Genomic DNA, 16,211 nt, shown 5'->3' on the forward strand with positions numbered 1-16,211 from the left:
TAAAGACCAGGCTTACTAACATGAGAAGAAGCCTCTCCTTTCACTACTGGTGAGGTGACACGGCTTCAACCGGACATCAACTTAATTAATAATAATAGTCATATTTCATGTATGTGTCAGTTTTTAAAGCCAATATTCAGTTAACTGTATAAGTATTTAATTTAACGCCATCATTAAATCCTTCTTGACAATTTATTTCTATGAGAACTTTGCTGGAAGTAGATCTAGGTGATCATCTCTGAATTCAACACAAGGTGGCTGTAGTACGTTCTACTTTTTGACTTACACGACTGCTCTTCCCACCTAGTTGCCTTTCCTCGCCCACTCATGGCTAATATGTGTTATTAAACTAACTACACTGCAAGTGATGGCATTGGAACTGTCAGAAACGAGAGAGCAAGAGAAAGGGAGCCAAAGAGGTGCCGTTTATAGTGACAATTTGATGCTAATTCAGTGCTTTTAATGCCAAACAACATTTAGACTCTTCAGAGGAGCTTTTGCATTTGGCCTCAACCTATAAACTACAGTGTGTGATCATTTATCATCATACTCACATACTGACACTGGACAATTACCTGTCTCAATATCAGAGTATGTTAGACACAGGTAGTGAATACCAGCAAAAAATACATCTGAGCATTCTTCATCATCATGGGTGGATTTTATTTTGGATCATCAGTGTTTGAAACTCTAATCACAAAAACAGTGGACCACGTTTGTAAAGATGGAAACCCCATAATGCTGCCTGCCTCATGGTCAAAGGGGCCACATTTATCCTGTGTAGTCATCTGATTGATAGCAGTCTCTATGAGGTGCTTTTTTAAACATTTTTTCTTTCCAGTGAGGATACGTTCATTAACCTTTAACCACCCAGTGTTATACTATATAAACCTACATTAATGATACTACATGAACATGTAGTAGATGTATCTATAGATTAGTCTCTCCTCTTTTCAGTCATTGTAAAGCATCCAATTTAAATCTTAAAAATGTGGTGTTTTTATTCATTCACAACCACAAAATTTACAGATAAACACAAACACACACACTAACATTGGTAGCAGGTGCTGGTTCAAATGTCTTTTAACAAAATAGTTCACAAAACTGCTAAATATGCCTTCAAACTTTTCACTTACAAATTTTTTTAGAAATAGAGCTGATAAGTTTATTAATTTGCTAATGCACAGTGCATACGGTCTGCCCGTAATCTGCCTCAAAAGTTTTTTATTTTTCAACGTACTCGTGGCAAATTACGGACGGAAACCCACCCCCCCCAACCCCGGAAGTTTCGCAAACACATCGGATATCACGGAGGTTCCCATAGGAATGAATGAACTTCCGGTTGACTCGCATATGTGGAAACGACGACATTTTCAGTTCAACTCTCTTCCAAAAATCTTTTGCCATTAGCTGCCCTGACGACTGTCATTATATTCTCAGTGGAAAACAGTGGTTTAGCCAGTGTTCACCTGTATTTACACACAGCCGACAAGAATCCATGTGATTATGTGTACAGCAGGAAAAAAAGAGTTCCCCTTTAAGGTGAAATTCTAGTCAACGTTTCAAGTCACTAGGTGTTGAAAAACACATTAGGATGTTACACACATACATACCTACTGTACCTACATTGCCCAGACAGATACTGTTGTATTAACAACACTGGTGTTGGCTAAGAGGTGTGAGGTTTTGATTAAAACAAGACAATTTGTCATTGTCAGACTAAGGGGAAGAGAGAGAGAGAGAGAGAGGTGTTATGAAAATATCATTAAATCTCTGTAGTTGTAATGAATTATTGATTTGACGTGAATCTGGGGGGTGGCGTCATGCTTTTGTTCAACCAATTAATGCCGTTGTTGCTCCCCATAGCAAAAACCCTGTGTCGGCTGTGTGCAAGGGGGAAGAAGCTGTTGCAATATTGGTATTTGGCCCTGGAAATATCTCAGTATTTTGTTTCTATTTATTGGTTTTGCTCCAAAGGATTTATTACACTTTTAATAATAGCCTGGAAGCACAAACAGTCCCGCTACCACCTCGTGTCCCGAATTAGACACAACACCCTGGAAAAATGATTGTTGTTGCTGATGGTTGCTCAGCCCCAGCTGAAATATTTGTAAGAATGAAGTCTACAGTATTTCCCCTTCAGGCGTAGCCCCATTAGAATGATATGCTACAATTAGATTAGTTTAATATCCAGATATTCTACAGGCTTGATCAAATCTGTAAACATTGCACGTAAATATTATCGTATGTGTTTAATAAAAAACACAAGCGGAGACAACCAGAGACTTTTGAGTCAAGATGTTAGGAGATTTATTCTGCCTTTATGTTTCAGAAATGGTCTCTCAAAGTGTTATTTCTGAATTCTTATTCATATCTTATATGAGGTAAAGTGTGTGTTGTTTGTGAATAGAGTCAAGATGAGCGGGAGGATAAAGAACTTGACATTTAAATAGCAGTATACTACCAGTAACATTATGCCTAAAGTATTTATTATGTGCTGAATTCGTGTGTATAAATGATCTATATTTATGTTGTAAGCTGTAATAAGTTAGGACTTGCTGTCAGAATGGTTCATGTTCAGATGATGTCAAGGTCTGAAACTAGTGGTAAACCAGCCTTTTGGGACTGGAGTGTTTACATGTACACAGTTGTTATGAGTCAATCTTGTCCTTAATCATATTCAGGATATGATGTTTATATAGGACACAGAGTAACCCAATTATCCATATCCCTGATCATTTGATAATAACATTATCCAAGTTTCTGATCACTATCTTCTGTCTGCGGAGGCGTGTAATCAACTCAGGATGAACCTACTTAAACTCTCAGATACTCTACTGAAGTAAAAGCACCAGTAGAACAATGTAAAAATACTCCATTACAAGTCAAAGTCCTGCATTCAAAATCTTACTTAAGTAAAAGCACAGAAGTATTATCAAAATTAGATATTACAAATGTAATATATTTTTAAAACATTTTTGATACTTATGAAATCATGTGTAAGCAGCAAAAAGTAATGCACTGTAATTTGTACATCAATCCCACAAAATCACTTTGTATGTAATCTATGTAATCATGAACCAGGAAGTATAAAGAACGACAAAGAGGGGAGGAGGTCGGGGTGGATGTGCGGGTCAGAAAACATCAGACTTTCGCCCAGGAGACCGGTGCCCTTAAGTTCCATACTTAAGTTAGGCCACTTCCAGAGTTATTTTAACCCAAACCACAATCTTTTCCTAAACCTAACCAAGTTGTTTTCTTGCCTAAACCTAACTAAGTTGTTTCCTTCGAACACAGAAGAACACAGTTGCTGGACATTCGAGAGAAACCGTATGAAAAAAATGAGGAATAACATTTCTTAAGATATCATGAGGACCATTGTATGAGAATACGATGTTGAGTTGGAGCTAATTTATCTACTGTACAGTCAGGTCACCTACATCTGAGACTAGATGATTATTGGAGTAGGAAAGAAGGAAAGTTCTGCAACACAAATCCATATAAATGTTTTGTCTTTTCTCTAGTCTTTTTGTGGAATACTGAAAAATGATACCTCGCTGGTCCTCAAACAGTTATTTAAATGAGACCATCTGAGAAGTTTAGGGGAAATGTCACTTAGGAAATGTCTCTTTGGTGGAATTGCTAAGAACTAACGTACATGAGGACCCGACCGGACACTGTTTTTTTTGTAAGGTGTCACAAGCCAATTGGTTTTATCTTAACAACATCTGTCTACTGGGTGACACATGCTTACACTGGTGTTAGGCTTTTGCCGGTATCAACACGTAGACCATGATATTGTTAATCATCACATTGTTTCTCTTGATAATTAAATGAGTCCAAGACGTGCCGGCTCAGACGGCCATCAGAGATGTGTTTACATGCCACAGTGCTCCTGTTTCTCTTTGAGAAAGCAGGATCACACATTCCGGTTTCTCAAAAGTAAAATAATGATGTATCTGGTTTTCTGTAACAAGGACATGTTTTCCAGCACAAACATGTAAACAGGATTTTGAAAAGCCTCCTCCAGGAATGGCAGCTCCATTTGCTTCCATGTTCTCTGTTAAATTATGTTGGTTAAAAGTAACAACAGCACATTATATCCATAACATTTTCTTACCAACGTTTTAGCATCTCCAGACTCTTTAAGGTTAACCCAGTGAGCATCATTTTGGCGATTTGCAGGTGAAAAGACATCATGTCTACGTTAAAACTGGGATAAAGTGAATCATACAGAGGGGGTCTCCAACCTTGAGAGCTAATTTGACAAAATGGAAGTAGCTGAGAGCTGCTCATAGCACCAAGTTGTACATCGGCAATGGCAGACATAATTTCTGTCTTACTTTTATGGTCATTTCATCCACCGCAGTTATTGCCTCTATTACAATCTCACCATTTCGTTTCATCAGGATGTCCGCCACTTAACAAAGTTTTCAGCTCCGTTACCTTCTCTGTTTGTAGACTGCTACCAGAAAACCCCATGAAAAGTTGCTGTGGACTTGCCTAGTTTGACCGTTTGATCCGAGTTTGCGAGTGATTGACAGCCAGCTCTCATAGACGGCAGCTGGACGGCAGGCTCCAGCTCGGCTCTGATTGGTTGTTTTCCTACGGTCTGTGAAATCCTTCAGATGCCATCAGGAGCATCGGAGGACACAGAGGCACATGATTTCTTTCAGATTACCTGTCTCATGCACTACTGTCAGGATATAGTGACCGTTTTATAAAAATAGCTTTTTTTAGTCATATTTTCTCCATTTCTACCCACTGCAGCTTTAAGCCATCAAAGCTCTGCACACTCTGCATGGCAGCTGCCACACCGCTCACCTGAAAGCTATGTTGTGACTTGCTGCTACTGCTGCCACTGTTCATACAGCAATTCACAAGCCTCACCTCCACCCCAGCATCCATAGGCTCTGAGTCACCTATAGAGGGAAGTTAGTATCATTACTCCTCACTCCCTACTTCCTTGTGTTGGTGAGGTCAGAGCCTCGACACCAAACATCAATGCTGTAGATATTCTGCATTTGCATAATAATTAGGGCTGTCAATCGATTAAAATATTTAATTGTATGATTGTCGATAGTTAATCGTGATTGATCGCAAATTAATAAAAAAAAATTGTATCTGTTCAAAATGTTCCTTTCAAGGGAGATTTGTCAAGTATTTAATACTCTTATCAACGTGGGAGTGGACAAATATGTTGCTTTATGCAAATCTATGTACATATTTATTTTTGGAAAACAATTAATAACACAAAAAAATGACAAAAATATGCTCAAATCATAACATGGCAAACTGCAGCTCAACAGGCAACAACAGCTGTCAGTGTGTCAGTGTGCTGACTTGACTATGACTTGCTCCAAACTGCATGTGATTATCATAAAGTGGACATGTCTGTACAGGGGAGACTCGTGGGTACCCATAGAACCCATTTACATTCACATATCTTGAGGTCAGAGGTCAAGGGACCCCTTTGAAAATGGCCATTCCAGTTTGTCTTCATGAAAATTTAGCGTATGTTTAGAGCGTTATTCAGCCTCCTTCCCGACAAGCTAGTATGACATGGTTGGTACCAATGGATTCCTTAGGTTTTTTCTAGTTTCATATGATGCCTCATGATCGTCACTCTAGCTTTAAAACTGAGCCCGCTACAACCTCCAAACGATGGGTTACCTTAATTCATTAAATAAATTAGCGGCGTTAAAACTAACACATTATTATCGCGTTAACTTTGACAGCCCTAATAATAATCCATTCCATGTGACTTGGCTGACTGAGGTATATTTCAATGTGAAGCACATGTTGAAGTAAAGCATTGAAATGCTGTTGAAACAATTATATATAACTTGGACATCTTAAAAACTTACCCAGTTTTAACCTTGACATATAGACGGTTCTTGACCCGCAAATCACCAAATCAATTCCTCACTGGATGACACTTTGGTCTGACGACTGTCAGGAAGGTTGGCATGTCAAATATGTGACCTGCTGCCTGTATGTTTTTAATGAGACTCAAAGTCCTGTCTCCTGTCTCTGACTTAAGAGTAAAACTTTGACAACTTTGACTTCTCAGACTCAAGAGTTCAGTTTTGGGAAAAAAAAAAGGGTTGTAGGTCAGTTTGAGAATAGTTTGGATGTTCAGGTCTGAGGTATTCCCCACTTAATGAGTACATCAAACGGCTTTATTTAATTTTTGGTTTATATTGTTCAATTTGCTCACTAGTTTGACTGGTTATGTTCAATGAACGCAAGCTTAACAGTGAATATTCTTCTTTTAAGAGATGCTAATGTCACTCACCCCATTGACAGGATAGGTCTTCCAGTCCAGTTCTCCTAGCACTGTCGTAGTGTCCAACAGAACCACTAGAGAGAGAGAGAGAGAGAGAGAGAGGGGGTTGGTGCAAAAGAAAGTCATGTAAAATGGAGGAGAAAAGTTGAAAGAGTGAAAGAACGACAGTATAGGCACAAAGAGTGACAGGAGAGAGCGGAGAGGGGAAGAGAGAGAGTGCCAGAGAGGTTGGACAGTGAGTTTAAAAAGAAAAGAAATGGAGGTGACAAAATAGGAAGAGAGCAGACAATAGTTATCAAGCTGTCAATGAGGGGCTGACAGAGCTGTAAAGCCCTTATCAGATTCAACCACCTATGAAATAACAGCTCTTAGGAAAGTCCAGGACAACACTAACACAGATCCGCCCTCCGTCTGGGAGTCTGGAAGATTAGTGCTCTCCTTCTCAGAGGTCAGGAGTTTTCTGTGCTACATGACATCAAAGATGAGACAAAGATGAATAAAGGGGGAAGATGGAAGGACTATTGAAACTTTAAATATTTAACAAAACAAGATATGACATAATTAAAACTCATTTAATACAGCCAACCTTTATGAATAGCGACAACCTTTTCAGTGATAATATAATATTGTTTGGAGTTAACTGAATTTCCCTCCGCTCCGCGTCGGGGTGCGGCATAGCCCTGTTGGGGTTTCTTTCACAGCAATGACCGGCTCGCTGTACATTATACCTTACATGACGTCACAGATATTTAAATCGCTATTCTTGGCTTGAGGAAAATTTTGCAAACATAAAACCTCCATGGATAAAAAATGGATAATAAAGAGTCATAATTGACCTTGTTTGCAGTTCGCGGTGTCCTGTCAACAGTTTTACAGACGTCTCTTTTACAGTGGTAGTCTTAGGGGAAAATGTCTTTTGGGGATTCGTTGTTGCAATACCACTGTAAAATATGGGAAGCAAGGCTTCGGTGCCATATCCAGGTGTTATTATACATCCATGCTCGGCAAAGTAATGCCAAGAATTTATGACTCTAATAGCTAATCTGACACAGTGATCTTCTCAAAACACAAAAATAAAGTGTAATCTAAACACAGAATTGGTGTTTGGTAGTGTTTTTGTGTGAGCGTGTTAACAACTTTGTTCCTTTGTGTGCATCCGTGACCACACTGTGTTCATACAAGTGTAACGTTCTTAAGCTGTCTGCACTCCGGTCACGGCCCAGGCATGAAGAGAGCCATTATCTGGCCCTCGCTGAGCCCCCTGAGCCAATTTGATATGATGAATGTGCAATTTCCTTTGTCTCCACACAGCCAGTTAATTACAATCTCTATCAATAAAGTGCGTCCCACTTCAGTGGCCGACACTTTAGACCAAAGAGTCACATCTTCAGACGACCTGTCACTCCTGACTTTGCCAAATCGGGACTAATTTAATGGGGTTGCTACTGTTTTGAGAACAAGTCAGATAACCAGAGAAGATACACTTTGGTGAGACTAAATGAACCACTTCAGTATTTACAGAGACTTCATTTAGCCTTGATCCCCTGCTGGTAATTAAGGACTGAATTATAATAAGATGGCCTTGCTTCTGTTCAAAAGGAGGACGTAGAGAGAGAGGGAGAGAGAGAGAAAGAGAGAGAGAGAGAGAAAGAGTAGGAGGGAGACTGTGAGACGGACAAAGAGAGACAGAGAGATATTGATTTTTTGACAAAATTAGAAAAACAATCTTTCATAATCATGAGCGATGTTTCATCCATGTTTGACAGCTGCAAACTTTTCCAACCAACTCCCTTCACTGTCTGCCTGTCCTTCGGTTACGCACACACACACACACACACACACACACTCAAACATACATACGCAGTAATGTAGTCATAAAATAATTAAATTCCTCCAAACTGTCTTTGGAGCCAGGAAATAATAGATGACCCAAGACCACACTGCTGAATTTGATACACAGATTTTCTCACTCAAAGCACACACACACACTGCACACACACATGCCGACAAGTATTTATCAGGAGGACAAATCATATTACTCTTGTCTGGGTATTGTGTCTGGAAGCGTAATAATCTGCAACTGCCCTCTCTATAGGACCATAGGACACATTTTAGAAAATATGGTGGGCACAAATAATCTATATAGCAGTAAATCGCCACAGTTTCTCTTGTGATATCTCGTTGATACACTTGCACTGATATTGCTGGGTCAGAAACAAATGTTTAGCACTGACTCCTGAAGCTGAACTGAGTGTATTCAGTTGCTTTTAGCCTCCATCACTGAAAGCATTGTCAGCTCAGCCGTGTTACTCCCTGGTTAAAACGAAGCTCACTGAAACACAGCAACAATCACAATGTGATGACTCTGCTGTAGATAGGTGGTTGCTGAGCTATTAATCTTAATGACAGTGCTTGTATGGGCCTAGTTTTGAACCAGACTGCACAAAAAAGTTTGTACCAGCAACAGACTAAACTTCCGTAGCATCTGACACTGAGTACAGTCAGAAACACAGTCACTGCTCACGTCACGAAGACTCCAATGTCACAAGAGAAAACCACAACTTGTCACTTCATACATTTCTGTTTGTGTACAGATTTAAAGTACAGTTTGTAGGATTTGCATCTCTTGGTGTGGCTGCAGATTGCAACCAACTGAGTACCCCTCCGCTCACTCCTCCCTTTTCTAGGCTGCATTGATGTGAGCTGCTGAGTGCAAAATCGTGGTAACGCCGTTTCGCCTCACTCAGAGGCAGCTGGAGGTACCGCGGTTTTGCACTTGGGGGCTCACGTTACTGTTATTTCACAAACGTTGTGTAGAACTACGGTGGCCTTCAGGTAACGTAAAAACGTGAAAGGCTCTCTCTACAGCCAGAGTTTGGTTTGTCCATTTTGTGTTACTGTAGAAACTTGGCGGAGCAACATGGCAGATTCTCTCCCTATGTAGCTATGAATGGCTCATGCTCCATTTCTGCTAATAGATCCCTCGAAATGCTACACACATTTCCTTTAAACCATAGACTGAATATAAAGACGGACGACAAATCTCCACTTCCTCCCACTGTGCAGAAGTGAAAACAAAATATCCCGGATATGGGGACTGCCACCTTGCGCTTTTGACGTAATTTGGAGTCTGCGCAGTAGTGATCGGGCGGTGGAGCTGTGGCATTGAGATCCTTCCCACACACCCGCCTAAAACCAATCGCAGGCCGAGCACGGCTACAACTTGATAGCAAGAAAGAATCACAGCTGTCTATCTTGACGTCTCACCCCCCTTTTTACAGCAAATAAAACTATATATATATACATATATAAAGCAATAACTAATTAAAACCAAACTTATCAGAAAAATTAACACTTGAGCATACATCAGCCTGATAAGAACTACCTAAAATGACAGAAACCATCTTTGGGAAAAAATTATTTGACGTGTACTTTGACTTTTTAGTTTGGACCATGTCCCATCCGCTAGCATCCAACAGCAGCCAGCCACCAGGGGGCGATCAAGATGTTTGACCTTCACTTTTGGGGAGCTGTCATATCGTTCATCTTTATATACAGTCTACGTTTTAAACCAACGAGATATGATGTGTTAATTGGTGAACTTTAGAGGGGCTGGTGGGCAGATTATTTAACAATATAACATAAGCTAATCATCTCCCGGCTGCAGCTTCATATTTACCGTACAGACAAAGAGAGTGGTTTCAATTTTCTCACCAAACTCTCAGTAAGAAAACAAATAAGTGTATCTGTTTAAGTGTGTTAAGCGTGTCTCCTACTAAGGAAAGGTTTCATCTTCAGTTACACGTACTGTATATCATGATACAGTTTGGTATATTTCTATTATTTTACCTTCACTCTTGTAGTGTGTAGTGTCCTCCAAATGCATGGACTTAAGTTCAGTGGCACCACATGTGTGATTTCACTTTAAAAAATCCTCACCTACCTACAATACATTCATATATAACACAGGTCTCTTCAGTACACAGCCTTTATTGAGCAGTAGTTTTCAGAAAATTGCTGCTTTATCTCAGTGGGTGACAGCAGACTAAAACCTGGGTTTGCGAGGAATGGGAAATGCCTCATATATATCGTCCCTAAAAGAGGTTCACGAACACTCAAAAGCTAGACATTAAGTCTGAATCCTCAATTATTTAAGTATTTGGCTGAGGATATTCAAGAAGACAAGCAATTGGCTGAGATCCCTCAGAGAGACGGGCATTTCCATAAGGGCCCTTGTCTTTTTTCAGTTTCCAGGATGTTGTTTCAGAAAGCCATTGGGAGAGGAAGAATCATTATTTTCTATATGAGATGATAATAAAAGTCGACAGCAGCGTCTAATTCACCTGATCATGACAAAGATGATGCTGCAGCATCCTCATATTAAAAGAGGAAGACAGTGCAGCATCTGCCTGAGATGTCAGACCCCTCCTTTTAAAATACACACTAACAAAGAAATGTTTAACTATTCAGTCGATCAAGGGATTAGTTGATTTACAGATAATTTACCAATGACATTTTTGATAGTTGATTTGTGTGTGAGCCATTTATCGAGAGAAAATACCAGCTAGTTACAGCTTTTCAGATGTGAGGATTTGCTTGATTGCATCCAGCTCGACTCTGATTGGTTGTTTTCCTCCGGTCTGTGAAATCTTGCAGATGCCATTAAGAGCACCGGAGGACACCAGAGAGACATGATTTCTTTCAGATTACCTGTGTCATGCATTACTGTCAGGATATAGTGACTTTTTTATTTTATAATAAATATTATTTCATTTTATGAAAATAACTTTTTTTTAATAATATTTGCTCCAACTCTACCCACTGCAACTTTAACTATTCAAGGTCAATGCCTACCCCAACCATCTCGCAAGAGATTAACAAATTGTGGGTTACCTTCTAGACACGACCATTTAGAATGTTTATGTTGTCAACCAGCCCTCTAAACACGACGAGACCAGAGAGCACCTCACCGAGCAATAGCAGCAGAAGGGATACAAAACGGCAACATCTCCATCCGACTTGTCGACATATTCAAAACCAGCCAATCACAAAGCAACCGACCAACTGGGACCAAGAGACACCACAAGAAGGCTGCCTGTTAAATCAGTCAGCCACTGGGAACAAAGGAAGTGTTCCGAGGAATTTGTACTTTTAACGTTTTAGTTTTTACTCTCTGTCTCTTTGGGTTCAGTACTGACTTTACTCTTTGATGAGGATGAGTTTTTTTTTTTTTTTTTTCTATTTCCATATATTCAACATGATGAATCTACAACTGGTGAGGACTTTTTACCTAGGACATCTAGCTTTAGCCTGGGGCTTTTAGCTCGATATCATGTATGTAGCCATCAAGTGCATATTTCTAATATCGGTTCCTTTTTCAAGATTCTCCTTTTGATACCAGTCATCTGGATGATGCTAACGTTAGCTTAATTAGTACAATAATAATACAATCTGCCAATGACAGTTGTAATTTCAGTCCAGTGGGCAACTCCAGGGTCTGAAAAGTGAAACCAATGCTGAAGTGCCTTAAACTTGCATTCTTTCTAATAGCCAGCAGGGGGCGACTCCTCTGGTTGCAAAAAGAAGTCTGATTGTATAGAAGTCTATGAGAAAATGAGCCTACTTCTCACTTGATTTATTACCTCAGTAAACATTGTAAACATGAGTTTATGGTCTCAATCACTAGTTTCAAGTCTTCTTCAATACAGCATGATGTTCATTTAGTAAATTATGATCCCATTTATAGTCAAATAGACCATAAAGCAGGGCATGCTTTAGGGTGTGGCTACCTTGTGATTGACAGGTCGCTACCACGGCGTTGTCCGGTCTGGCGTTTTCTTCTTACACCTTTAACCCTTTCACAGTGTGTTTTCAGTTCACGAAAGTTAGGTTACCTTTGCGGTCGCCTGAAAATGTCTTATTCAGTGTTTGGTTGTACAAACCCTCTCGTGTCACTTGTCTTTGCAAATAACCAAGATGGCGAAGGCCAAAACATCCAACTTGAGGCTTCAAAACGGCAGTGCACAAATCAATGGGTGACGTCACAGTGACTACTTCCATTTCATATAAACAGTCTATGCTTTAGTCGGCGAAACTGACGGTCTCTGACTAGAAATTAAGAGCCTGCTTTGGTCTGAGGTGAAGGACACATTGTTTCAAACATTGCTAAGAATTTTGAGTGACACCGTTTGTGATTGTAAACTGAATATGTGCTGTGCGAGAGCGGAGGGCTTGACAGACATATAGCAACAGTAACTAAGAGAGGCGGGAGCTTAGAAAAGTCAACTTTAAAGAAATCATATAGAAAAGGCAAGTTCATTTTTGACGTAATTTATACCAAATGACTTTATATTGACTGCTAAATGACACATACATAACCTGTTATATAAAAACTACATCTCACCTCTCTCTCAGTCTGAGAGGACACACACACAAGTGATTCACATTCATTAGAGAGAAGAGAAGTTGATAAATTGCACTCAGCTAACAGATATATAAGCTTGCTCTCACTACATTTTAAACTCCTCACGTTGTCGTTTTTTTCAAGTTTCCCCTGTGAGCATCCCCTCCCCTTCAAGCCTGTCACCACCACAGGCAGACAGGCATCCTGTGGGGAAAGCTGAGCGCACACACACACTCACACAGAAAAATGAAGTGAAGGAGACTTTGACATTTGGCTAGTGAAAGGGCTCCTGTCGTCTTTGAAAATGTGTATCCCAAACATTATACATTCAGGAAGGAATATTAAACTGACCTCTGCAAATGTGCGAAAGTGCTAGATGTCAAGAACAGATTACATTATGGCAACCGTTTACCCATGTGACTTACTGTATGAGTACGAATGAGGGGAGATGAAATCATTATGTCCTGTGTTTCTCATACATATGCACTTTGACTACTGACTAGAAATGGAAAGTGGGAAATTATTCTGATACCTTTAGTGTCAACCTGGTCCACCATAATAATAATATAATAAAGTAAGTATAATACAAGTGTAGGAATCCTGTATGGGCCAAAAATCTGTTATATTTTTATCCATGAATGTATGAACTCCTCATAGAAGACAGAGGTACAGAAATAGGCAACTCAAAAGTATCAGTATAGCTGACAGAGTGTGCCAGAGGCTGACATTTTCTGTAACACTCGGGTCCCTATAGCTGTGGCAACGTTTTTGTGCACTCAGATTTTGGAGGTGTAGTGTCAGAGCCTCTTCCATAATTTGGCTGATGGAGCTCTGAGTCTGTAACAACACACACAACCTATAGGTGTGCATTTTTGCATTTTGAATGCTGTAAATGTGTATTTCAGTGGGCATTCACGATCAAATTCAGAGTAAAATGAATCTATTTTGAGATGTAGGTTGAAAAACTTGCTAAAGCGTGACTTCCATCGCGATGTTTAGTCCTTTTTAAAGATGTGTGCTCTAAGTTGAAAGGTATCAGTGATTAAGACTACAGATGTATCCACTGAAAACAGCCAACAATTGTACATTTCCGCATGCATTTTGATGCTGTACATGTGTTTTAAAGGCGAGTTGGTAAAGATTTTAGAAAGATTTTTTGTTATATTTGTAGAAATCCTCATTACATTCCGACATAAATCAATAAATCAAGTGCTCTGACATAAAATAAAGAAAGAAATCTGGTATCTGTGTCTGTTGCAGGACTGTAATAAACCCATCCAATCATTTCATTCAGCCGAGTGTAATGATTGGATGGGCTACCTGCCTGTCTAACTACCTGTCTACCTGCGCATACTCTGCCTGTGCACTCATTGCGCGTCACCGGAGTCTTCCACAAGCTGCTCGCTTGACAGCTTGCTAATAGCCATGTTCGCCGTTCACGTTCATTATGACACGTTTATGTTGTGTTGACGCCTTGGCGACTTTCTTGCTAGATTTACCGTCTTTTGGAGCTAATGCTGCTAGCTACTTTCATCGGAAAAGACTTTTCAACACTGGGCTCGGTTTTTCGCTAGTTTATCAAGATCACCCCCCCTGCCTTTAAATGTGTAGCCTATATTTTTTTTTGTGACATTCAGAGCAAAGGTAAGGGAACAGTGTGTAGCCTTTTGGGGGATCTATTGGCAGAAATGGAATATAATATGAATAAGTATGTTTACTTTAATGTAAAATCACCTGAAAATAAGAATCGTTGTGTTTTTGTTACCTTAGAATGAGCCGCCATGTTTCTACAGGAGCCCAGAACAGACAAACCACTGCGTTAACTTTTCCTGCTTGGGCCGGAGTCGATAACGTTACTCGGTCCAGAGTTAACCCCCGCCGTCACTCCACTCAGCCGCCGGGAAACAAGACACAGACACCTCTGTTGGTCTTGAGGAGCTGCAGCATTTATTTCTGCACAAACTGCAACTTCCACTGTACATCCACTTGATATTCTCAAAGCTAAACTAACTCTGTCTTCTGCTCCACCAGCTCACTTATTTGTTCACACACATTCACCGCCACTCTCTCTCTCTCTCTTGCTTCATAACTCAATTCCCACGTACACACACTGGCTCTGCTATTCTCCAAATGACCTACACTACTCTTACAACAACTCTAGATAGGGCCATTCACGTTTTCACCTTAGTTCTTCTACATGCTTGGCTCACGGGACAGGTTGCGATCTGCAACCTCACCGCTAGATGTCGCTAAATCATACGCACTGTTCCTTTAATATTAATATAATTTCAGATGGAGTGGCTTGAAAAAGTTGCTAAAACATTGCCATGTACATGTGTTGTAATCTATACAGTATCAATGATCAGGAGTACAGATAGATTGATTGTGAGACTGATACGTCTTGGTTCAACCAGCAGATTGATGACTTTAGGCTGTAAATCTTTAAATGTGTTTTCTTTGTTAAATTCAGATCCAAATTCATTTATTTTGCCATAGAGTAGGTGTGCAAATGTGACCACATTATTAATACTATACCATGTCTTTCAGAGATATGTGTTGTAACCTATACACCAGTGATCAGGACGACAGATAAATATACTCACATGTTTTGGTTTAGAAACCAATTTGCATGCATTTTGAGGCTGTTTTTTTTAATATATAAATTCAATGCCAGACTAATCTATTTTAAAAGAGAGGTGGAAAAATAAACAAATATATTACTATTAGGCTACTGGCATGTCAAGTCTTTCAAAGAGGTGTTGTGTAATACAGCATCAATGGTTATAGGACAGATACATCTTCAGTTACTGACATCTCTTTTGGTTCAGCCAAGAAATTGAAATGTTTTACATGCATTTTAAGGCTGTGCATGCATGTTTGACTGTGTTTTCTGTTGTTGTTTGACAAATTTCAGATAGACCAACTGTACATATCAATCAACAAATTGACATTGGATGGAAATACACCTTTAACACATGAAGTAACACATTAGTCACCCAGGTGTCATTGTATTATCTAATGTGCTAAATAGCCTATATAATGAATGGCACAGGTGAAGGCATTACATTGTATTTTGTTTAAAGTATTTAATATGTGACAGTAATTGAGACTACACTGCAAAAACATGAAGTTATGTTTTACGTGCTTGTGCGTATTATAACAGATCAATATACTAACATATTTTGGTTTGGAAACCATTTTGCATGCATTTTGAGGCTGTTTTTTTTTATATATATATATATATATATATATAAATTCAGAGCCAGACTAATCTATTTTAAAAGAGAGGTGGTGCAATTAACAAATATATTACTATTAGGCTACTGGCATGTCTAGTCTTTCAAAGAGGTGTTGTGTAATACAGCATCAATGGTTATCGGACAGATACATCTTCAGTTACCAAGACTGACATCTCTTAGTTCAGCCAAGAAATTGAAATGTTTTACATGCATTTGTTAGGCTGTTCATGCATGTTTGACTGTGTTTGACACATTTCAGATTGACATTGGAGGGAAACAC

The 16,211-nt window shown here is 39.5% G+C and overlaps 1 protein-coding gene across 1 annotated transcript in view; it reads right to left on the bottom strand.

The window, feature by feature from the left end:
• LOC119478400 (ephrin type-A receptor 6-like) overlaps positions 1–16,211 on the bottom strand; it is a 69,978-nt gene that overhangs the window by 52,944 nt on the left and 823 nt on the right. The window contains exon 2 of the mRNA XM_037753123.1: positions 6,299–6,363. Coding sequence (XP_037609051.1) covers positions 6,299–6,363 — 65 coding nt within the window. The remainder of the gene's footprint in view (positions 1–6,298; positions 6,364–16,211) is intronic.

Source organism: Sebastes umbrosus, chromosome 2, assembly GCF_015220745.1.
Source record: "Sebastes umbrosus isolate fSebUmb1 chromosome 2, fSebUmb1.pri, whole genome shotgun sequence".
NCBI classification, from domain to species: domain Eukaryota; kingdom Metazoa; phylum Chordata; class Actinopteri; order Perciformes; family Sebastidae; genus Sebastes; species Sebastes umbrosus.